General features: G+C 39.7%; 1 protein-coding gene across 2 annotated transcripts in view; it reads right to left on the reverse strand.

Moving 5' to 3' along the window:
- Positions 1-2,375: 2,375 nt before the first annotated feature.
- The window catches only part of RSPO2 (R-spondin 2), an 88,619-nt gene continuing 65,063 nt past the window's right edge, over positions 2,376-25,931 (reverse strand). The window contains exon 4 of one of the 2 annotated variants that reach the window (XM_003408433.3): positions 2,376-4,493. In XM_003408433.3, the coding sequence (XP_003408481.2) occupies positions 4,381-4,493 (113 nt within the window). In that variant the 3' untranslated portion in view covers positions 2,376-4,380. The remainder of the gene's footprint in view (positions 4,494-25,931) is intronic. The other variant, XR_010317823.1, reaches the window with a different exon arrangement.

Here is a 25,931-nt window from a genome sequence, read left to right on the forward strand (position 1 = left end):
CTTCTGTTGGCACAGGACAGGAACCATCCCCGAAGACAACTCATCAGACATGAAAGGGACTGGTCAGCGGGGGGAGAGAGATGCTGATGAAGAGTGAGCTAATTAAATCAGGTGGACACTGGAGAGTGTGTTGGCAACTCTTGACTGGAGGAGGGATGGGAAGATAGAAAGAGAGGGAAGACAGCAAAATTGGCACGAAATGAGAGACTGAAAGGGCTGACTCAATAGGGGGAGAGCAAGTGGGAGAAGGGAGTAAGATACATGTAAACTTACATGTGACATACTGATTGGAATTGTAAATGTTCACTTGAAGCTTAATAAAAGTTAATAAAAAAAAAAGTAAGTGGAATAGCAGGATGTAATCCCTTTTGAAAGAAGAGGGAGGATAATGACGTTGTTCAAGATAAAAAAACATTTATAGGGTTATTCTGCCACCTGTCCATTTGTCATATTGTGGTTGCTTGTGCATTGCTGCGATGCTGGAAGCTATGCCACTGGTATTTCAAATACCAGTAGGGTCATCCATGGAGGACAGGTTTCAGCAGAGCTTCTGGATTAAGACAGACTGGGAAGGAAGGTCTGGCAAACTACTGCCAAAATTTAGCCAATGAAAACCCTGTAGATCACAACAGAATGTTATCTGATAGTACTGGAAGATGAGCCCCTAGCTTGGAAGGCACTCAAAATACACCGTGGCCACAAATATGGGCTCGGGCATACCAATGATCGTGAAGATGGCACAGGACCAGGCAGTTTCATGTTGTACAGGGGGTTGCTATGAGTGGGAGCTGACTTGATGGCAACTAGTAACAGGGATATTCGTTCTGTTTTTAAATATGATAGTAAGTATCTACAGTGCACAAACTGCTCTAAAATGAAAAGAAGTATCAATTCACTTTTCTTTCATTTGCCTGCTCATAGCTCCCCGTAAGTGCAGAAGAATGGAGTTGGAGAAGGAATCCCCTACATACAAGTCACACACCTGACACTAAGCATTAACTTTTCTCCATCTGTCTCCAGCAAGACATGAAAGATCATGTTTATGGATGATGGATACCAGAATCTTGAAAAAGAAAAATTTACTCATAAAATTGGCTTTTCCAAAAGGCCCATTTGTTACACTTCTTAATTGACAAACTCGTAGCCCCATCTTTTACTGTTATGAAGGCTAAGCTGCCCGAAAATATAGGGAAGAAAACCAGTTTTCATCTGTTCTATTTATACACTGTATGAAGTACAGGAATGGTGTGGTTGGTTGTTGAAAACCACCAGGCTGTCCCCAAACTTTGAATAATCACCCTAAAGCTATAAAATTATACTACTCTGTGTGTGTGTGTGTGTGTGTGTGTAGCCTATAATAAAGAGACTCAGAAATGAAACAGATGTAAATCAATTCCCTTAAAAGTTTGCACAACTAGATGGTGCCTGGCTACGACCACCGACTGCTCTGACAAGGGTCACAATAGAAAGTCCCAGACAGAGCTGGATAAAAATGTAGAATGAAATTCAAAATCACAAAAAAGACCAGGTCTACTGATCTGACAGAGACTGGAGAAATCCCAAGAATATGGCCCCTGGACAGCCTTTTAACTCAGTACTGAAGTTACTCTTGAGGTTCACCCTTCAGCCAAAGATTAGACAGACCCATAAAACAAACAGTACACATAACTCAACCATGTACATGAGACTAAATGGGCATACCAGCCCAGGGTCTAGGACAAGAAGGCAGGAGGGGACAGGAAACCCGGATGAATGGAAATGGGGAACCCAATGTCAAGAAGAGGAGTGTGTTGGTACGTTGCAAGGTTGGCAACCCACGTCACAAAGCAATACGTGTATTGTTTAATGAGACACTCATTTGCTCTGTAAACCTTCTAAAGCACAATTTTTAAAAAGAGAAAATAAATATTCACGTGAGGAGTAACTTAAAAAAAGAATAAATGTTGGCCAAATATGTTTGGCATCAAGTAACAGATTGAAGAGAATGTATACTTTCATAAATATATTCTATTTTGTTGATGAGGAGAAATGAGTATTTTTGAAAAAATTTGCATATCCAAGGAAACAGGTGATTAACAAGGACAACAGGTAACAACTTACGTAGGACTTAGAACGCGCCACGCTTTGATGACTGGACTTCACACTTCTTACCTAATTTAATCCTTAAAACACAACCCTATAGCATAGACGATACTGCTATTCCCATTTCACAGATGAGGAAACTGAGATTTGAAACAATTAAATAATTTTCCCCAGGCCACTTGCAGTTGGATTTGAATCCAGACAATCTGGCCCTAAAATCCCCACAGTCCTCACTATTACTATAGTGTAATTTAGAGAGAAAATAATAAGTGTTGTGAATGTAGTTACTAACATAGGCTTTTTAAATTGTCTGCTTGCTTTTTTTTTTTTTTAAGTTTTATTATTTGGAAGCAGAGTTGACAAAACATACTTTTATTAACAGATTCCCAAAAGTCTTATTTCACATCTACTTCCCAATATTAAACTATTTTAGTTTAAAAGTAAAATATAAGGCATTGCCTTATTTTCTAAATTAATTTCTCTAAAGAAAATTCCCACAAAAAATAGCTTTGAAGTGTTTTTAATGCACAAAAAGAACAACCCAGAAACAGAACAGATATTAGTGATGAAGCACTATATAAAGGAGACCCCTCACCCTTCAGTAACAGGAATATAGTGTAAACAGACGTGAAAGGAGGTGAACACTTTAGGATTAAGCGCAAACCCTAAAGTTGTATACAACATTCATATATGGCTTATTATCTCATAGCAATAATATTTCATAGCGATGTATATGACATTTATACTTATTGGTAAGATGCTTTTGACTCAAAAGTTAAACAGAAATGCTGAAGAGGTAGTTTTTCCAGTGCAAGGTGAGAAAAAGGCTTTACCTTGCTTTGGTTTTTTTCCTCAAAATCTGCAACCATTTCCTTTTCATTCTAATTTTCTCTTGTATCAAAGAGGAAGATAATGACTCTTACCAAAGTATGAAGCCATTTCACAATCCTCTTAAGAACCAGTTACCCCAAGTGAATCAAGGTTTTCAAACAACTGCTCTCAAAGGCACCTGGGGAGTCTCCATATTGTCTTTCTCTCCATCTTGGATATGAAACAGATTCAATAGAGACCTGTTAAAATCTGACAAGGCGTTGTAGGAATTCAGCTTGTTTGCTCCTCAAATTCTATTCATGGTCTCATGATGGTAACTTCTACAGTGACGCAAGAATATTGATAGAAACCCTATCCTTGCAAGTCAGGGACTGTTTAAATTTAAAAAAAAGAATTAAAGTCAGAAATAAAGCCAGAAAAATTCTCCAGGGGACCAGGGAAATTGCATGCTGAGTACTACAAGTGACTGCATGTAAACCCACACAACATTTCAGCTGTATCTCATAAAGTCATCACATCTTAGATTCAAAAGGAGTTTTGGCTTGTGGCTGACGGGTGCCACATGCTGCCTTATCTGTCGGGGAAATGGAGAGTGGGGAAGGGCTTCAGATATTCTAACTCTTTGACACTGGTCATTTGACTATATATACAAACTAGCTTATCCTATCCTTACAGTAAGAAATAAACCCACCCCCCAAAAAACAAAAAAGGTTCAAGGGGCAACAAAACATTTGTCAGTTAATAAAACTAGAACAGTTACTTACTGAACAATGGTTAGGCACCACTAGAAACAAAGTGATATAATGTTAACCAGATATGACTTGTTACACATAAGAAAGCATAAATATACAGTAAATAAGACATTTATATGTAGCCCCAGCAGAGTATGTACACATGAGAACTGCTGTGAAATTGAGCAGGGATTGCTACAGGCTATCACCAGCTAAAGGCAGTTTCATCGCACAATGGATTGAAGGTAATAGATGCTGAGAACATGTGGTAACGCTAAGCAGAGATCTACGTATATTTATCCTTGAAAACGCACAATGTGAGGAAATAAAGGTCACAAGTGAAACAGAGCTTTGTCTACCGAGCATCTTCTTTCACATAAATATGGACAAGTCCATTCGCCAAGGGTGGTCTGCAGTCTCACACCTCTTGCCTCTCCACGGCTGCCAGGGACAGGTTCTCTTAGCAGACACGGAACCAAGTCACATGCTGTGCACTGACACGTGATTCCACTGACTCAGGTCAACCAGCTCCTGACTCCACGGACCCCAGATCCAAATTAACATATAAATAACACAGAGACCATGCTAGTGGCTCTTCCTTTCACAATGTCACTGGGAACAGAGACTGCATGAAAACAGCACAAATGCTGTACACACCAGTGTGCAGGAGTGGAAAGTAGCTTTGTGCACTTTTGCAAAAACAACCCCCCCCAATCCATCAAGTGGGTCTCTTATTTTACTGGTTAGCTCTGTCTGTAGCTAGGAAGACACTGTGTTGCTCCTGGGCTCTTTCTATCAGCTTCCTCTTCTTCTTGTTCTTCTTCTCCTTTGCTTTTGGTGTCCTCTTCCCTGCAAGGGGTGGAAAAGGGAAAAAGAAATGAAGAGATGTCAGAATAGGCTCTTTTTCTGTGAAAGAAAACGCAAAACATGAAGAGTTTTACACAAAGGCCATCTGGAAAACATCACCTATGGAAAAAGCAGCCTCAAAGAGAAAATTGTTCACATTAATTTTGACGGAATAATAATAATTTACTAAATTGGATATGCTGTCTAAAATAGAGACTGATCTTCCTGTTACAGGGAACTGGCATATTTAAAAACCTTCCAGCAGCCTGATCAGTCTTGCAAATATCATCCTGCCACAAAAATTCCATTTATCCCCTCCTACTTTTAACAATGCTACCCTTTACTAGACATCTTTACATCTTTCTACTGCTCCACATGTCAGTGGGTCAAAAGAAAATAAGCATCTATCTACAGTAAATATACCAGAAGTTTCAAACTCCCCTCTCCTTGCCCCATGGGAGAGAAAAAAGTCTTGCTTTTAACATTATTCTCTCTGTGCTCTCCAAAGGCCAATATATGAAATGACATATGTGGAATACTCCCTTATTTTCTATGAAAATTCAGGGGGACATGATTCATTACGTGGCTTAAGACTTCTTATGCAAATCCCTGGCACAAATCATTCTTATTAACTGTGAGCAAGGAAAATGCTTGCTTGTTCTGATGAACCAGTGGTATGTTTTACCGAAGAATCACACCACGTTATTTCGTTTCTCCTCTTCGATATAGCCACTAGGAAGCCCAGAACCATAAGCTAGATAGTCGAGGTTTTCCTCCACTGGAGTTTGGGATGCAATGTTTCCTTCACCTTTGTCTTTTACCTGTAACTTCTTGTGGTGATGGTTTATAGCCTTACTTCATAAGGCTTCGATGCTCTTTGCAAGTATGTATACATAAGATTTTGAGAAAAAAGAATAAGGAACCTCAGTCATTCATTTTAGGCCTATTGTTCTCTTTTGGAGTCATAGAATTTTAGAACAGAGAAGGGTTTTCAAGGTACCTGAGTTTTAGAGAAGGCAAGTAACCACCATCAACCTTCAGTACAGGGAGACTCTTCCTCAGAAGACTGGAAAGAATCCAACTATCAGCTGTTCTTCTCTCCTACTTGTGCTATTTCTGACTTTATCGTGTAGTTCTAGAAAAGTTACCTCTGCCTGTGAGGTGTAGCTACTAGACACTGCAGCAATCCGTACCATAAATAGAACATTAAGTTCTAATCCATGTCTCCCATCCTTCCCACACCTGCAAACTCAATATCCCAGCCCCTTTCATTATAGGGGCACAGCTGGCCAGCTTTCCAATCCACGCAGTTGAGAAGGTGGTTGATAGAAGAAATGAAAAACAGACGAGAGGCTAGCTGGAGATGGATGCCTTAGAGAAACTAGATTGCGGGAGGCCATTAGATTTCTAAAGAGGAGAGGTGTTTCTCATTTCTGCCTTTACTGATCAGAAAAGGTTCGTTTTCTCTGAGGATGGAACATTGTCTCACTCCTCACATCATCCCTAGCCCAGTGGTTGGCACACAGTCCATATTCAATAAACACTGGCTGAGTAAAAATCCTTATCACAAGAGAAAAGATAAAAAAGAGTAACTTATTTTTAATAAGACATGACATGAAAATAATGTGAACATGATCATGCCCCCATATTGAGTTATAAAGGTCCTTGAAGTTAACTTCTGGTTCTCATTAAATTTTGGCATTAGTATCATAATGGCATTTTGCCATTTTTAAACCTAGTTAATCCCACCCAATGAAATCTTAGTTCAAGCCATCATTAATCAAAGCAGCTGTAAAGTTACAATTCTTTAGAAACATCATATCTAGTGATGAGACACACCTAATAAGGGCAGGGAGATGAAATACTTAACACAAAATAGTGTATTTAAAAAGAAGTTTCAATTATGAAGTTTTATGAACACATTTTTCTTAGTTCTAAATTAGTTCAAAAAAATCATGGCTCACTATCTTTTAAAAAAATTCATTGGGTTTACATTTAATTTATGTAAAACTTGGACTTTAAAAGCAAATTGAAATTAAGTGAATGGAAAAATAATGCTAACATTCCTAAATTTTAAAATGTGTTCTGCTAAAATAAAAATATATGGAGCAGATGTAATTTAAAGAAAGTTTTCCACATGCGCAGTTTCTTCACGTAAATCATGGAGCTGAAAGTTAAAGGTATACTACTTTTCACTCACAGCAAATCTATGCTAAATGACTGGAAACTCCCATTTTCAGAGAGGGTCAATTTGGTGTCATTTATCTAACATGTGATTCTGATGTAATTGTCAGTATTAAACGGTCTTTGGGTTTGCTGGTTGACATAATATTGTGTAATAGGCAAGTTACTCGATAGCTCATAGAACAGTTTGTATCATGGCCAAATACTCTGAAAATTTATATAAAATAATTTTTCAAATTGTATGATTATTTCTTTGGCAGTTAAGTTACATGGTATCAGCTCCAACTAGAGATATTTTAGGGACCCTAATTACAATTTCTGGAAACGCTGGTGGTGTAGTGGTTAAGTGCTACGGCTGCTAACCAAAAGGTCAGCAGTTCAAATACACCAGGCGCTCCTTGGAAACTCTATGGGGGGGTTCTACCCTGTCCTATAGGGTCACTATGAGTTGGAATCGACTCGGTGGCAGTGGGTTTGGTTTTTGGTTTTTTAATTATAATTTCTACAAGTAGTCCCGGTGGAGCAGTGGTTCAAGTGCTCAACTGCTAACCGAAAGGTCGGTGGTTTGAACCCACCAGTCGCTCTGTGAGAGAAAGATATGCTAGTCTGCTTCTATAAGAATTTAAAGCCTTGGAAACCCTATCAGGCAGTTCTGCTCCGCCTTACAGGGTCTCTGGGAATCAGAATCATCTTGATGGTAATGGGTTTGGGTGTTGTTTGATGTTTGATTAATTACAATTCTAAGGAGTTTCCCCCAGGAGTGTCTTTGCACGACATCTCTTTGCTATTGATTGGGTTGGCTGGTTTTGTTTTTGGTCAGTCACAATTCTCACATAGGATATGTTGCAATACTAGAGTTAAGAGGAGTTGCCAAGCTTCAACCATGAATAGGCCTAAATTAATAGCAACTATTTTGTGGTCCATAGTAGGTTGTTTTGACTGAAAGCCCAACTCAAAGAATTAAAAGAGTGGCAAAACATAAGATACAGAAGTCTTAGACATTTTCTTTGAAAGGTTTTCAAATTTAAGAAAAAAAAAAATTAGTAAGATTAAAGCTAGTAAAAAAATATATCTATACATTTGAAAAATACTGGGCATATAAGCATGCAAATTTATGTTTTCACTTAACTTCCTTACATCTGTGGATATGAGATTGTTGTTAGTTGCCACAGAACTGATCCAGACTCGTGCAACCTCACGTGTGCAGAGTAGAACTGCTCCATAGGGTTTTCAAGGTTGTGACCTTTCAGAAGCAGATTGCCAGGCCTACCTTCCAAGGCAGCTCTGGGAGAGTTCAAACTGCCAACCTTTAGGCCAACAGTAGAGTGCTTAGCCATCTGCACCACCCAGGGACTCCTAGATATAAGATCTAAAGCAGAAAATGACTTTTAGACTTTCAGATCATTTCACATTCTCAAGCACATTTACCTGTTCAGGAAGAATTCAAAGACAGGTATGATGCAGTCACCTAAAGAGCAGTTCAACTCATGGATTTAACTTTACTTTTTAGTTCACAAGAGAAGACTTGGAAAATACACTGACAAGAGCAGCAGAAAAAGATTGAGTTTTATGCAGAGATTGTCGGCCCCCAAGCATATTCAACTCTTAATGACAAATTCTATATATATTTACCCTGAGTGCTTTAAGAATACAATGGTCTGGACGATACAACTTAGTGATTCTCTTAAAGATCAGATAGAAACTCGTCTTTGGAGCAGATCTTGTCACAGCTGTTGAACGGATGGATGCAAGACGAGGACCTGACTCAGATACTATATGAAGTTTCAATGAAAGTAGTGTGGTTTAATGGAGAAAGTTCTCATCTGGGAGGAAAGAAACCTGGTAGCTAGGCAACGTCTTGTAACTGAGATGTCTGGTAAGGCATTAAACTTGTGACTCTCAGTTTCTACATTTATAGAATGAAGATGTTATAGTCATCTTCCACTATAAAGTTACAAAACACTGTGCGAAAAGTTGTGCTCCCAGGATGAAAGGGAAGATGGACAAGACAAGATTATCAACAAAATGAAACAAGTCAGAAAAATACTAACAAAGGCACTCTAACGAACATAATTACATTGACTTGAGCACACATGTGGAGACTGTCCAGCAGGAGAACCTAGCAAGTCTTCTACAGAGCAAAGTGAACAGCCCTTTATGGAAATACTCCTAAGGCCCAGCTGTGGGTTACTGCTTTAGAATCAGAAATAGGGAAGATTATTTTGAACCAAGGTCTCAGGCAGACTCACAAATTACACGAAGCTGTGCAGATATTGACTCCACTGCCAGTCAGATGCTGATTTCATTCTTTCATAAGCTCCCAAAGTTGAGGAAGATCTTCAAATGCCTATTTCTCTCGCTAGTTTAGGTAAGTCTTTTTGTTGGAACAATGGTTCTTGGACACCCAACAGTAAGGCAAAGAGGCCGTCTAGGATTTTTGTAACGACTCCTATTGGTTTTGACAAAGACTTTTCAAAAGTTCAGTTTGATGCAAAGAAAAAATTCAGTAGCTGTGATTATAAAAACAAAGATAAAAGTTTCTAAGCCTTTTATCCAGGCTAGGAAACCAGGGCCATCACTTCTCTGTCAGCTTGTCATACTGTGGTGGCCCGTGTCTTGTTATGGTGCTGGAAGCTATGCCACTGGTATTTCAAATACCAGCAGGGTCACCCACGGTGAGCAGGTTTCAGTGGAGCTCCCAGACCGAGACAGATTAGGAAGAAACACCTGGTGATCTAGTTTTAAAAAGTATCCAATGAACGCCTTATGGATCACAAGAGAATACTGACGTATTTGCTTTGGACACATCATCAGGAGGGATCGGCCACTAGAGGAGGACACAACGTGTGGGGAAGCAGAGCGCCAGCAACGGCCAGGGAGGTCCCCAGTGTGATGCACTGGCACAACATTCGCAATGATGGACTTGAGCACGCTGCTGACTGCGAGGATGATGCAGGACTGGGCGGCCTTTCATTCTGCTGTCTATAGGATCACCAGGAGTTGCAGTTGACTCAACGGCAGCTAACAACAACGGCAAGTGGGGAGAATGATTAGGGAAACAAACTTAAGTAAGTCTATGACAAATGTAATTAATTGTAACCACCTTTGTCATGGCCACACCATGACAAAGGGAATCACCGGAAACCAAGACCAATTTTTGCCAAATTTTAACGATATGTTTGCGATGCTCTGACTTGAAATCTAGGCTTCATCATGGAGACATTCAGTCATCCTCCAAAGCAGCGAAAACTTAAAGATAAAATACCTGTGTAACCATGGGCCTGGCAAATCTCACCATATAGCTGAGGACATTTTGGAGGCAGAACTAAAAGGTTGCTCCTACCTCTGATGTCCCAAGGACTAAGAGTAGGCAATGAGTAGCAACTGGGCTATTTCTTGTTCTCCTACGGGCAACTTGAGTTTGCCCGAGAACACGTAGCAACAGAAATTTATTTATTTAACAGTGACTAATGAGTCTCTGGAGAAACGCCAGCTGATCCTTAAAATATTTAAAAAGCCCATATAAAAACAGACAAAAGACCTAAATACAGTTCATGAAGGAAATAAAAATAGCTAATAAACACATTTAAGCAAGTAAATCTCAGTTACACTTAAAATTGCCAAATAATAATGAGATGCCACTGCAAAGATTCTTAAACGTGAAAATACTCAAAGCTGGTGAGAATGTGGCGAGACAGGCATTGGGATGTATTATGAGAGTACGAAATCCCCACAACCTTTCTGAAGAGCCATCTGGCAACACGCACAGAAGTGTTTAAAAATATTCCTAACTTTTGATTCACATCTAGGAATCTATCCTAGGAAAATAAACATGGACAAAGGTTTACTGTAGAGACGTTTACTATAATACTGAAAAAAAAAAAAAATATATATAACTTAACTAAATCTCCTACTATAATTTTTCATGACCTCTTTGTTTTTTGATTACTGATGCAGTGAAGTGTGTTTTTAACTACTAGATGAAAAATTTTGTATTTCAAGGCCATGGCAATTAACTTTATTCCCAAGAGTGCTAACTACGGCCTGTCCTTACAACTTATCATAAATGGGAATAAAAAGTCTGTAATTCAAAAGCATTCCTACTGTGGTGGTAAGCTGTTTCTTTAGTGGACTTATCAATGGTTAGTGGGTCTGAGATATAAAAGTTTAAGAACTACTGACCTAAACACTTCAGACATTCACAATGGTTGTTAGTTCATGAAGCTTCTTTTATTGGGAAAGGAATCCAAGTAGGCATATTGTGATGAATATGATGAACATGACTGGGATCTACTACAGTATGTTTTGTGTAGCCTAAGATAAAAATCTGCACATACTAATTCAGAATAACACATATGGATGATTATTTACTTACACTAGTTGGGGAGTCAGAGGACAGAGAAGCTAGAAAAAATAAAACAAAAGAATGAAGGTTCCCTAAAGTAGCATTTTAGGTAGCACCCATCCGGCTTTTTAGAAATATATCCCTTCTTCTAAACACCAAAGACACAAGGTAATTATGAGCCCAAGAGACAGAAAGGACCACATAAACCAGAGACTACATCAGCCTGAGACCAGAAGAACTAGATGGTGCCCAGTTAAAACCGATGACTGCCCTGATAAGGAACAAAGAGAGAACCCCTGAGGGAGCAGGAGAGCAGTGGGATGTGGACCCCAAATTCTTGTAAAAAGACCAGACTTAATGGTCTGACTGAGACTAGAAGCACCCCAGTGGTCATGGTCCCCAGACCTTCTGTTAGCCCAAGACAGGAGCCATTCCCAAAACCAACTCTTCAGACAGGGATTGGACTGGACAATGGGATAGAAAATGATACTAGTGAAGAATGAGCTTCTTGGATCAAGTAGACACATGAGACTTTGTTGGCACCTCCTGTCTGGAGGGGAAATGAGAGGGCAGAGGGGGTCAGAAGCTGACCAAATGGACATGAAAAGAGAGAGTGGAGGGAAGGAGTGTGCTGTCTCATTAGTGGGAGAGCAATTAGTATATAGCAAGGTGTATATAAAATTTTGTATGAGAGACTAACTTGTAAACTTTCACTTAAAGCACAATTAAAAATGTGTATATATATATATATATATACATACATCCCTTCTTCTCACTAAAAACATTTCACAAATAGAAGGCTTTTTTGGTTAGCTGCCATAGCACTTAACCGCTATGCCACCAGGGTTTCCTCTTCTTACACAAGACAGCCTATTAGGTGTGAGATCTGTTACCTATTTTGTTGACAGCAAGTCCAGTTTGGTTTTGAACCCTTGTTTCATACTCAACATGATGAGAATTGAAGAAAAGCTAATCCTGATGAACCGAAACCTTTATAAACTAACTAAATTGTCACTAAGATTTCAACCACATGGCATTTCAAAATTTTCTCATTATTGTCCTTCATGTGCATAACATGACTTTTTTATTCCAATTTTTCTTTATTGTGCTTTAGGTGAAGGTTTACAGAGCAAATTGGTTTCTTATTAAACCATTAATATATATATTGTTTTATATAAAATGACTTTTTAAGGAGCAATAGGATATTCCACAGCCCCTGCTGACTCACTTGAAGCAATGACTACAGCAAAATTGTTTCAACGAGATGTGGGTTTGTTTCCTATAACGTTGAGGAACTCCACCAGACTTGCTTAAATGAAGCTCTTAGCTATCTGGTACCTCAAACAGTAGGGGGGAAAAATCAAGATCAGTTCAACAACAGGACTATAAGGAGTTTAAGATAAAAAAGGAAAAAAAAAAAAAAGATAGGTGAGAATAAATGAGGTCATTTCAAAAATACCTTAAGTTTTTTTTCATAAACACTTTACATTTGATTTGAAAGGACAAAGAGAGTTTCAGGCCATATAAAAATATGGTGGTGGTGTCGATTCTGACTCGTAGTGGCCCTACAGGATAGAGCAGAACTGCCCCATAGGGCTTCCTAGGCTGTAATCATTACAGGAGCAGACCTCCAGATCTTTTCTCCCAAGAAGCTGCAGGTGGGTTCAAACTGCTGACTTCAGTTAGCAGCCAAGTGCTTTAACCATTGTGCAACCAGGACTCCATTATAAAATAATATTCCCCACAATTTCGTTATCATGAGAAAATTAATACATAGTTTTACCACAAGGGGGCAATAATTCATTTTTAATGGTAAGAGAATATCTAGTTACCAAAAAAAAAAATCCAGGGGAGCTTTTGGGCTTTAAATTTTTATATACTCTCTTTTAGCCCCAGTGGGAGGCTTTTTTTTTTTTTTTTTTCCTTTCTAGCCAAAGGTAAGCTCTGTAGTGGACCACAGAGTAATAAGACCTAACTGCAGCAGAAGGAAAAACAGACTTGCAGTGCTGCTAAAAAGATACTTGAAGGTGAGAGGGGCTGGGCTGGTGAGAAAAAGAAAGAAAATTAAGATGAATTCATCATTTAAATAGTGATTTAGAGAAAAAAAGGACTGCTTACAAATGCAGACTGACATTTTTTATGGGAAAATCAACATAAACTACTTGCAAAGAACAGGCTCCTTTCTCGGGTCTCTTATTTGGAAGGATGAAGTTGTAAAACTAAAAATGACCTTCATTATCTTCTGTCCAGAGAGTGTACATAGATTTTATATCAAATGGGAAAGCTGATAGTCTGGTGCTCATTCCTGAAGGAGGATTCTGACAGACTCCCTCCCAGCGTCACAATTAGTTGGCCATGTTGGGGACAGTGGAGAGACAGTGAATATACCAGACATTTACTATCCTCTGCTCTCGTTCAAGGAGTCCCTGGGTGGTACAGTTAAAGCACTTGGCTGCTAACTAAAAGGTTGGTGTTTCAAGTCCACCTAGAGATGCCTCAGAAGAAAATCTTTGCCATTTCCTTTCAGAAAAATCAGGCACTGAAAACCCTATGGGGCACAGTTCTACTCTGGTACACACGGGGTCTCCATGAGTTGGAGTGGACTCGGTAGAAGCTAGTTTTTAGTTTTTTTGTGTTTTGCTATGGTTCATCTTTGCAAAATGGTTTAGAGATGAAGTAAGCAATGCAAAGAAAAACTGGTCGACATACCCAGGTCTCTACAGCTAATTAGCAGCATAACTAAACTTGACCACAGGTTTCAATTTCTTTCTTATATACTTTCACTGCATTAAATGTTATTGGGTAAGAACAAAGTTACAGAGTTATTTTTCAAGAAAGAGAAGCATGAGAAGACAACTAATAGGTTCCTCTGACTAAGCCCTAGGAGAAAAGTCATTGGCGTCGTGTAGCTGTGAAATCCCTTTATGAACTCTTACCGCAAGATGCAATCTAGAAGTTTCCTAGGTAGCATGAGATGCCAAATTTTTCTGCTATATACCATGAATTGTAAGTGCTTTATACACATTAATTGAATATTGTGGGAAAAAAGTAAATACTTAAGCTGTGCTGCCAGAACATTGTGCAGACACTCTCTCTAAATTTCTCAAAATAAATAAAATTCACAGAAAATGATCAGGCTCATTTGGCACTCCTAAATGATGGCAGGAAAACATCAAGTTTTACAGAGAAAATGAGATAACTGTTTTCATTTGATTATGAGATACGGGATAACCAGAAAAGAATTTCAAGTTTCTCCATAGCTGACTTCATAATGCAAGGTACCTTTTAAGATAATTTCATTAGGACAAGAGGCTTAGATACTTTCTTTTTGGTCTTAAATCAATAACCATTAACTAACTGAAAAAAAAATTCAAGAAATGACATTTAAAACTATTATATATGGTAGGCATTAAATTTGGATTCAACACGATTTCTCTAGAACCTGAAGACATGCTTGCAAGTAAAAAGAAAGTTAATAATGGTTCCTACATGGTAGCTATGTATGAGTGTGGGCCATCAGTCCAAGCCTACAGCTCACCTAGTGCACTGAAGAGGCAGGCTTCATATGAGGACAGTGAATACAGGGTAACATGAGATGATGGGTGTTCCACAAAGGATCATGAATGCATTCATTCCTGAGCCCTTGTAATGCTTTGAACTCCCCTCATTGTAAAATTTACCACCCTCTGTTGCAATTTTTTGGAAACCCTGGTGGTACAGTGGTTAAGTGCTACGGCTGCTAACCAAGAGGTCAGCAGTTCAAATCTGCCAGTGGCTCCTTGGAAACTCTATGTGGCAGCTCTACTCTGTCCTATAGGGACGCTATGAGTCAGAATCGACTTAACCGCAGTGGGTTTGTTTTGTTTGGGTTGCAATTTTATGTTTGCCCGTATAGCATGGCTACTAGTTTGTTAATCAGTTCAAACACATCAATTCTTCTTCTGTCTTCCTTTTACATTATCCAACCTTCACATGCACATGAGATGAGTGAAAAGACCACGGATTGGGTCAGATACACCTTAATCATCAAAGTGACATCTTTGTTTTCTGAAAAATGTCTGTTTTAGCAGATTTCTCCAAAACAGTACCGTGGACTGATAAAAGGATGAACAAATGAGTCTTAGAAGAATATACAATCAGAATATTCCTTAGAAACGAGGACGGCAAGACTTCGACTTGCTTTCTTTGGATACGCCATCAGGAAAGACCAGCTGCTAAAAAACGACATCATATTTGGTTAAGGAGAGGACCAACGAAAACAAGGCAAACCCTCAATGAGATGGACTGACACAACAGCCACAAGAATGGACTCAAACATACCAATGATCCAATGGTCATGAAGACGGCTCAGAACCGGGCAACATTTTATTGTCATCCATGTCGCCGTAAGTGGGAGCCAACTCGATGGCAGCTAATAACAACGGTTTGTGAATACTTATAAATAGCTCTAATTTAATGTGATAAGTGCCACTGAGTCCTACTTAGAATCCTTCTAGGAGCAAGTTGCAGATATTCACTTAAAATTACCTCAACTAATAAGATGAATTACCGCAAGATATGTGGACTTGATATAAACACTGAGTCAGGAAACAAAGCTATGTGGTCTTTACCATTCATCATAAAATGAACCCTCTTGTTCTATTCTGGGCTCCTACCTGGCTTCTGCCCCCAACTTCAGGTTTCATATGGTGTATATAGGCAAGCCTGACCCTGAATGCACTCCATGACCTTTCAGCTAACGTCTCTTATGTATCAGCCTCAGTCTTTTTTGCCTCAATTGCATAATCCCAAAAGAGGAATTCACCATGCCTTGCCCACCCTTGCAAACTAAACCAGAATCCAGGATGCCTGGCCAGGCCCAAATGGGTCACTCCCAGGTCTAGCCTGGAAGAGTGGGAAGAATCACATGATACTAAACCAGGAAGGTATCTAGGATACATGGTTATATAGCATGGCCCAAAATTCAAGGTGGAACGTTGCCATTTAAAAGCTAGTGATCTTAGATCAGTTACTTAGTTTCTTTAAACCTCAGTTTCCTCATTTAGAAAATGATAATAGCAATGGTATCCACCTCAGGGTTGCTGTGAGGGGTAACAAGGAATGTATGTAAAGTTCCAAATACTACATGTGGCACATAAATCCTAAATAAGTTATAGCACCATCTGAGGTGCCTCCTGTGTATTATTTCTAATTCTTACAAGAACCCTCAAGGTAAGCATTATTTCTATTTTGCCAATGAGGGAATAGGTTTAGAGAAGTTAAATAAATAGCTCAAAATCACATAGCTCAGCAGTGATTCAAGCCAACATCTGGCAGATTCTAAAACCTGTGCTCTTTCCACTATACTCTTTGGATCCCTTGTGCCCAGCAAAATGCCTTTGATCTCATAATCATTTAAATGGCCGCTGTACAAACAAATTAATAAGTAAACTCTAAACTGGAGGAAGACATCAGACTCCCCGCCCAATCCCATACAGTATCAGGGCTCCCTTGGGTCACATTAGCTCCCCAATGAGCTGGCCTACAACCTCTGTTTCTCACATTAATTATTCCTTGGGGTTAAGGCATTCAAAGCCTCAGTTTCCTGGGGTCAAGCAACACATTTAGGAGTTCCAACTCAGCATCAACAGTGTGGCCAAGGCAACACCCAAGAGAAGAAAACACAGGGCGCTTATTTTTCAGCTGGGAGTCGGAAGAGGTTTAGAGCTATGGTATCCAAAAGCCACTTCACAGGCCTGATGCAGAATACTCCTGGGAGCTTTTTAAACTATAGGTTCCATCGCCATACACAGACACCTGAATGAGACCCTCATGGGGGAGAGTGCAGGATTATTTTTAAGCTTCAGAGGTGATTCAGTGTAAAGTTATGATTGCCAGTGGATAATATAAAACTTGGCTAAGAAAGGTGTAGGCAGAAGAGTAAAGGAACGCTGGACAGAATAAAGAAGTTAGTACCAGGTGCGAGTACCTGACAACAAACTGCAACCTCCTTCTCAAATTTACTGGGCATTCACCTTCTGAACCGCGAAATGAAGCTAACCACCTGGAGCCCTGATGGCGCAATGGTTAACCACTCAGCTAACTGAAAGTTCGGCAGTTCGAACCCACCAGCTGCTGCATGGGTGAAAAGACCTGGTGATCTGCTCCTGTAAAGATTACAGCTTTAGAAACCCCACAAGGCAGTTCTACTCTGTCCTAGAAGGTCCTATGAGTTGGAATCGACTCGACAGCACACCACACCACCACCTTGTGCCTGGACTTGGTTCCCTGAGCTCTGTTTGTGGATGATGCCCCCAAAAAGAAAGCCACAGAAATCAAACCGCCCCTGTGATGGAGGAACGTGCACACCCAGGAAAATGGCCCTGTGCTCAAGGAGGCCTGGTAGCACAATGGTTATATGCTTGACTGCTAAGTGAAAGGTTGGTGGTTCGAACTCACCCAGCAGCTCAGGGAGAAAAATCCTGACAATCTGCTCCTGTAAGGATTATGGCCAAAAAAAAAAAAACCCTATGAGGTAGCTCTTCTCCATCATATGGGGCTGATATGAGTCAAAATGAACTCACCAGAACCTCAGGACAACACCTCTGTGCTCATGCCAACATGCTGTAGCTCATTCATATTACAGCAGATTCATTTCTCATTACCTTCTACTGAAGTGTGGTTATATTTCAGAAACCTGCCTTTCTCTATAGAATAAGTTCATTTATACAATCAAAAGGTTGTTTCATAAGACAATTTAGTTGGTTTGCAGAACCACATAGGTGTTAGCTATGTGCCACACACTAAGTGCTTTACATACATTAAGTAAGTGGTAGAGTTGAGATTTGAACTCAGGCAGTCTGGCCTCAAAGCTTACCCCCTTATCCAATATGCTATACCTTTTCTCATCACCTTTGCAGCTTACTGAATGTAATCTCCTGAGAGTAAAGGATATAACTAGGGATAAGAGAAAGAAGAAGGTCAGTGTTACTTTCTTTCTTTTAATGATAGACTCCTGTAAACCTAGTGAACTGTTCATTCCATTAACGACTCGACCATTAAACTCATACGATAGAGTCTGCGGCCATCACTGGTTTGATACAAGACTGGGATGGTCAAGGGCATATACTCTTTGTTATTCTTACAGGACAAGGAAAGTAAACATTTGCCAAAATGTTTATTGATAAGTAAAGAAAAAGAGCCCTGGTAGTGCAAACCGGATTAGGTGAGATAATATATGTAAGTCAGCTAGCTCTGCTAGTGCGACAGTTAGGTGCTTGGTTGCTAACCTAAAGGTCGGAGGTTTGAACTCACCCAGTGGTTCTGGGGAAGAAGGATCTGGCGATCTGCTCCAGTAAAGATTACAGCTAAGAAAACCGTATGGGGCAGTTCTACTCTGTCACATGGGGTCACTCCGAGTTGAAAATCGACTAGACAGCACCTAACAACAACATAAATGAAAAACAGACCAAGTCTCATACATATTATGTTTACACATTTTGATCACTAGAGAATCTTTGTCAACTACCAAGTAGCAGCAAGGGATCTGGATTAGGGGAAAAACATTTGATAAGGAATTCTAAACGACATGTTCCGCTTACCTCAAGATTATAAGAAACATCACGTTCCTAAGTTAAAAAAAAAAAAAAATCTATAACCTACCTGGGTTATCTTGAATTCTAATATCTTTGTGAGTACCAGATATTCAAATAGTAGGATAGAGCTAATTATTTTTTACAAACATCCTGATGCCTTAAATGAAAATGGTATTTCACTCTCCAGAAAAAACGTGTAGACTGTTAAATACATAATACGAACTAAAATCAAAGGATGCTACTTACATAGTGTATGTGTGCGTGCACACACACACACACACAAAGTATTTCCCTAGCACGGTTTACCTGCATACTCATATCACTGTGTTCTTCAGTTTTATTTAATTTAGGTATTAAAGAGGGAAGCATGAAAACCCTAAAGAGTTTACCAATAATAACATGAGAAAATTTAAGAAGTTACAAAAATTATTTAAAATGAATGACCACTCTTCATCTGGGGTCTTAAACACTAGCAAGCGGTCATCTAAGATGCATCAATTGGTCTCAACCCACCTAGACCAAAGGAGAATGAAGAATACCAAGGTCACAAGGTAATTACAAGCCCAAGGGACAGAAAGGGCCATATAAACTGGAGACTACATCAGCCTGAGACCAGAAGAACTAGAGGCTGCCCGGCTACAACTGATGACTGCCCTGACAGGAAACACAACAGAGAACCCCTGAGGGAGCAGGTGAGCAGTGGAATGCAGACCCCAAATTCTTGTAAAAAGGTCAGACTTAATGGTCTGACTGAGACTAGAAGGACCCCGGTGGTCATGGCCCCAGACCTTCTGTTGGCCCAGGATAGGAACCATTCCCAAAGCCAACTCCTCAGACAGGGATTGGACTGGACAATGGGATGGAGACGTACGCTGGTGAGGAGTGAGGTTCTTGGATCAGGGGGACACTTGAGACTATGTTGGCATCTCCTGTCTGGAGGGAAGATGAAAGAGTAGAGGGTGTTAGAAGCTGGTGAAATGGACACAAAAAGAGAGCGTAAAGGGAGGGAGCGGGCTGTCTCATTAGGGACAGAGCAACTGGGAGTATGTAGCAAGGTGTATATAAGTTTTTGTGTGAGAGACTGACTTGATTTGTAAGCTTCTACTTAAAGCACAATAAAAATTTAAAAAATAAAAAATGAATGACCACTCTTAAATGCTAGCAAGCGTCCATCTAAGATGCATCAATTGGTCTCAACCTACCTGGAGCAAAGGAGGCTGAAGGACACCAAAGACACAAAGTAATTATGAGCCCAAGGGACAGAAGGGGCACATAAATCAGAGGCTACATCAGCCTGAGACCAGAAGAACTAGGTGGTACCCAGCTATAACTGATGACTGCCCTGACAGGGAACACAACAGAGAATTCCTGAAGAAGCAGGAGAGCACTGGGATGCAGACCTCAAATTTTCATAAAAAGGCCAGGCTTAATGGTCTGACTAAGACTAGAAGGACCTCAGAGGTCATGGTCCCCAGACCTTCTGTTAGCCCAAGACAGGAAACATTCCCAAAGCCAACTCTTCAGACGGGGATTGGACTAGACTATAAGATAGAAAATGATACTCTTGAAGAGTGAGCTTCTTCGATCAAGTAGACACATGAGACTATGTTGGCATCTCCTGTCTGGAGGGGAGATGAGAGGGCAGAGGGGGTCAGAAGCTGGCTGAACGGACAAGAAAAGAGAGAGTAGAGGGAAGAAGTGTGCTGTCTCATTAGGGGGAGAGCAACTAGGAGTATAAAGCAAGGTGTATATAAATTTTTATATGAGAGGCTGTCTTGATTTGTAAACTTTCACTTAAAGCATTAAAAATTAAAAAAAAAAATCAGTGACCACTGAATCAAATATCCTAGGGGAGATTAGCATTTCAAATTAGTCCTCTAACTTCAGTGAGAGAAATTACGTGGAGTTCAACAAGAACTACATGAAGAATATCACTGAGCTCTTACTATGTTATGAAGTCCTTAGGTGGTGTGAGCAGTTACTGCACTCGGCTGCTAACTAAAAAGTTGGAGGTTTGAGTCTATCCAGAGGTATCCTGGAAGAAAATCCTGGTGATCTACTTCCAAAAAATCAGTTCTACTCTGACACACATGGGGTTGCCATGAGTTGGAACTGACTCCACGGCAATTGGCTATCACTGTTATAAAAGCGTAACCTCATGATCTTTTAGCAAGACAAGCTTAAAGAAGTATGCTGAAACTTGGGCTAAATGGGTCAGTTAACAGTCTATGCCTGTAGCGGGGAAAAGAAATAGTCGTGGACACAGAGGATGAAGTAAGGTGCGCAGAGCACTGTATTGTACATTTCACATGTTAAATAATATCTCCTATTTGAATTTTAAAAAAAAAAGAATTTAGACAACTTAAACCAGCGAAAGCAAATGAAGGCACCAAAAATGGAAATGTTACCAAAAAAAAGGGACTGGCGGGACTTTGAAGAAAGACTAGACTACAGAGAATGCTTTGCCAAGAAACAAGAAAAGAATCCAATGCTCTCTAGATATGTACAAAATTAGCTTTTCGAAAAAGAATTTTCTGTGTTTTACAAAGTCCCAGATAAAAAACAGGTAATATTATAGCTATAAAGCTCTACCACAATCACATTAACTCCTTTATCTATTAGAGGAATTAGACACTGAACTACTGAGAGCAAATATGAAAAAGCTTTCCTTCTTTACCGTTGTCAAAAAGTAGGTAACCATTTTTCTGACAGCCGTTTAGATAGAACTCCACTGGAAGACATGGAAAGAATTAAGCGACTGCTGGAAATTGCTGCCAATCACTTTGATTCTAGTATAAAACAGTCAAAATGTGTGGATGATAAAAGCTGAAGAAGATTAAAACATATTTTTAATACTTTAGATGAAGTGATAAATATATATTTTAAACGGCCTTTAATTAGTATGCTTTGCAAGTCTTCGTATTAAAATTTTTTTTAATTTCACCAAAATAGTTCAAGACTCATCATCTAAATGTTCTATCAAAGTTAAATTGATCCTCGCATAAATCAAGGTTTTTCTCTGAAACACAAATGCAGCTGTATTTTAATAACCCATCATTTAATCTTCAGTTCTAAGTCACTGAAAGATTCAGTAGCAATGAAACAGGCTACCTTAAAAACCACAGAGATGGTGCACAATTTCTCTGAGGGGTGTGTGTGTATTCATATGTGCACAGGCATATAAAATACAGCCTCCATAGAATACTTCAGGGCATATCCATGAGAAGACAATTTGATTCTGCATAAATGTGTCCTCATCCTATAGCATAAAATTATTTCTTTTTAGGTATTCTGGCCAAGAAACTTCAAGTTAAAAAAATAAAAATAAAGCTAAAGTTCTAGGGAATTAAAAATTGTAAAGTCAAGAAGGGTGAAAAATTCCCAGAATAAAAGCTTGTGGCCTGGAGACGTAACTAATCAAAAGTATTTTTCTGACTCTGGCAAAGCACATTTTGCACTGAATGACAAAGCTTCTCTGTTGTTTTTAGTTGCTGTCCCAACTATTCTGACTCGTGGTGACTCCATGTGTGCAGAGTAGAACTACTCCGTAGGGTTTTCAAGTCTGTGACCTAACGGAAGCAGATTGTCTGCCTGTCTCTAGAGGCGCCGCCGAGTCAGTTCAAACTACCAACGTCTTGACTAGTATTGGAGGGCTTAACCTTTTGTGCCACCCAGGGATCCTAAAGCTTCTTTAAGGTCCTTTTTTTTTCATTGTTGTAAAAATATAAAGATCATGACATTTGCCGATTTAACACTTTTCGCATTACAATTCAATAAAACTAATTGTATCAATCATGTAGTACAACCATCACCAATATCCATTGTCAACTTTTCCAACCCAATAAGCAAAAACTGCATACGACTAAAACAATGATCCCCTTTTGCTGTCCTTCCCACCTGCAGTAACTACTATTAAACTCTAATCTCTATACCTCTACCTATCCTATTGTCGTTAAGTGCTATCAAGTTGATTCTGACTCATAGCGACTCTATGTACTATAGAACGAAACACTGCTCAGTCCTGCACCATCTTCATAATCCTTGTTATGCTTGAGCCCGTTGTTGTACCCACTGTGTCAGTCCATCTCGTTGAGGGTCTTCCTCTGGTTTGCCAACCCTGTACTTTACCATGGATGGTTTCCTTCTCCAGGGAATGATTTCCTGCTTATAACACGTCCAAAATATGTAAGATGTAGTCTCTCTATCCTTGCTTCTAAAGATCATTCTGGTTATACTTGTTCCAAGACAGATTGGTTCCTTCTTTTGGAAGTCCATGTTGTTGCTATTAGGTGCCACCCCGTCGGTTCTGACTCATAGTGACACTATGCACAACCGGTTCTGACTCATAGTGACACTATGCACAACCGAACGAAACACTGCCCAGTCCTGGGTCATCCTTAAAATCATTGTTATGCTTGAGCTCATTGTTGCAGCCACTGTGTCAATCCACCTTGCTGAGGATCTTCCTCTTTCCCACTGCCCTTGTACTTTCCCAAGCATGATGTCTTCTCCAGGAACTGATCCCTCCTGACATGTCCAAAGTATGTAAGACACAGTCTCGCCATCCTTGCTTCTAAGGAGCATTCTGGTTATACTTCTTCTAAGACAGATTTGTTCATTCTTTGGGCAGTCCATGGTATATTCAATATTTTTCGCCAACAGCACAATCCAAAGGCGTCAATTCGTCTTCCTTATTCATTGTCCAGCTTTCACACACGTATGATGTGATTGAAAATATCACGGCTTGGCTCAGGTGCCCTTTAGTCTTCAAGGTGACAGCTTTGTTCCTCAACACTTTAAAGAGGTCTTTTGCAGCAGATTTACCCAATGCAATGCATCTCTTGATTCCTGGACTGCTGCTTCCATGGCTGTTGATTGTGGATCAAAATAAAATGAAATCCTTAACAACTTCAATCTTTTCTCCATTTATCATGATGTTGCTTATTGGTCCAGTTGTGAGGATATTTGTTTTCTTTATGTTGAGGTGCAATCCATACTGAAGACTGTGATCTTTGATCTTCATTAGTAAGTGCTTCAAGTCCTTTTCACTTTCAGCAAGCAAGGTTGCGTGGTCTCCATAAAGCAGGTTAATGAGTCTTCCTCCAATTCTGATGCCCTGTTCCTCTTCATATAATCCAGCTTCTCAGATTATTTGCTCAGCATACAGATTCAATGGGTATGGTGAAAGGGCACAACCCTGACGTACACCTTTCCTGATTTTAAACCAATCAGTATCCCCTTATTTTGTCCAAACAATTGCCTCTTGATCTATGTAAAGGTTCCTCATGACCACAATTAGGTATTTTGGAATTCCCACTCTTCACAATATTATCCATAATTTGTTATGATCCACACAGTCCAATGCCTTTGCATAGTCAATAAAACACAGGAAAACATCCTTCTGGTATTCTCTGCTTTCAGCCAGTGTCCATCTGACATCAGCAATGATATCCCTGGTTCCACATCCTCTTCTGAAACTGGCCTGAATTTCTGGCAGTTCCCTGTCGATATACTGCTGCAGCCATTTTTGAATGATCTTCAGCAAAACTTTGCTTGCGTGTGGTATCAATGATATTTTTCTATAATTTCCACATTTGGTTGGATCACCTTTCTTGGGAATAGGCATAACTATGGATCTCTTCCAGCCAGTTGGCCAGGAAGCTGTCTTCCATATTTCTTGGCATAGACGAGTGAGCACCTCCAGCGCTGCATCTGTTTGTTGAAACATCTCAAATGATATTCCATCAATTCCTGGAGCCTTGTTTTTTGCCAATGCCTGCAGAGCAGCTTGGACTTCTTCCTTCAGTACCATCGGTCCCTGATCATATGCTACCTCTTGAAGTGGTTGAACATTGACTAATTCTTTTTAGTATAATGACTCTGTGTATTCCTTCCACCTTCTTTTGATGCTTCCTACATCGTCTAATATTTTCCCCATAGAATCCTCACTATTGCAACTCGAGGCTTGAATTTTTTCTTCAATTCTTTCAGCTTGAGAAACGCCGAGCGTGTTCTTCCCTTTTGGTTTTCCATCTCCAGCTCTTTGCACATGTCATTATAATACTTTGTCTTCTCAAGCTGCTCTTTGAAATCTTCTGCTCAGTTCTTTTACATCATTAATTCTTCCTTTTGCTTTAGCTGCTCGACATTCAAGAGCAAGTTTCAGAGTCTCCTCTGGCATCCATCTTGGTCTTTTCTTTCTTTCCTGTCTTTTCAATGACCTCTGGATTTCTTCACGTATGATGTTCTTGATGTCATTCCACAACCCGTCTGGTCTGAGGTCACTAGTGTTCAGTGCATCAAATCTGTTCTTCAGATGGTCTCTGAATTCAGGTGGGATATAATCAAGGTCATATTTTGGCTCTCATGGACTTGCTCTGATTTTCTTCAGATTCAGCTTGAACTTGCATATGAGCAATTGATGGCCTGTTCCACAGTCGGCCCCTGGCCTTGTTCTGACTGATGATATTGAGCTTTTCCATCATCTCTTTCCACAGATGTAGTCAATTTGATTTCTCTGTGTTCCATCTGGCGAGGTCCATGTCTGTAGTCGCTGTTTATGCTGGTGAAAGAAGGTATTTGCAATGAAGAAGTCATTGGTCTTGCAAAATTTTATCATTTGATCTCCGGCATTGTTTCTATCACCGAGGCCATATTTTCCTACTACAGATCCTTCTTCTTTGTTTCCAACTTTCACATTCCAATCGCCAGTAATTATCAACGCATCTTGACTGTATGTTCGATCAATTTCAGACTGCAGCAGCTGATAAAAATCTTCTATTTCTTCATCTCTGGCCTTAGTGGTTGGCGTCTAAATTTGAATAACAGTCGTATTAACTGTCTTCCTTGTAGGCCTATGGATACTATCCTATCACTGACAGCACTGTACTTCAGGATAGATCTTGAAATGTTCTTTTTGACGATGAATGCAACACCATTCCTCTTCAAGTTGTCATTCCTGGCATAGTAGACTATATGATTGTCCGATTCAAAATGGCCAATACCAGTAGGTTTCAGCTCACTAATGCCTAGGATGTCGATGTTTATGCGTTCCATTTCATTTTTGATGATTTTCCATGGCAGTCCGTGGTATATTTAATATTCTTCTCCAATATCACAACTCAAAGGTGTCAATTCTTCTGTATTCCTTATTCACTGCCCAGCTCTCACATGCATAAGGTGTGATTGAAAATACCATGGCTTAGTCTTCAAGGTGACATCTTTGCTTTTTAACACTTCAAAGAGGTCTTTTGCAGCAGACTGACCCAACGCAAATGTGTCCTTTGATTTCTTAACTGCTGCTTCTATGGGTGTTGACTGTGGATCCAAGTAAAATGA

The sequence above is a fragment of the Loxodonta africana genome, chromosome 14, assembly GCF_030014295.1.
Source record: "Loxodonta africana isolate mLoxAfr1 chromosome 14, mLoxAfr1.hap2, whole genome shotgun sequence".
Taxonomy (NCBI): domain Eukaryota; kingdom Metazoa; phylum Chordata; class Mammalia; order Proboscidea; family Elephantidae; genus Loxodonta; species Loxodonta africana.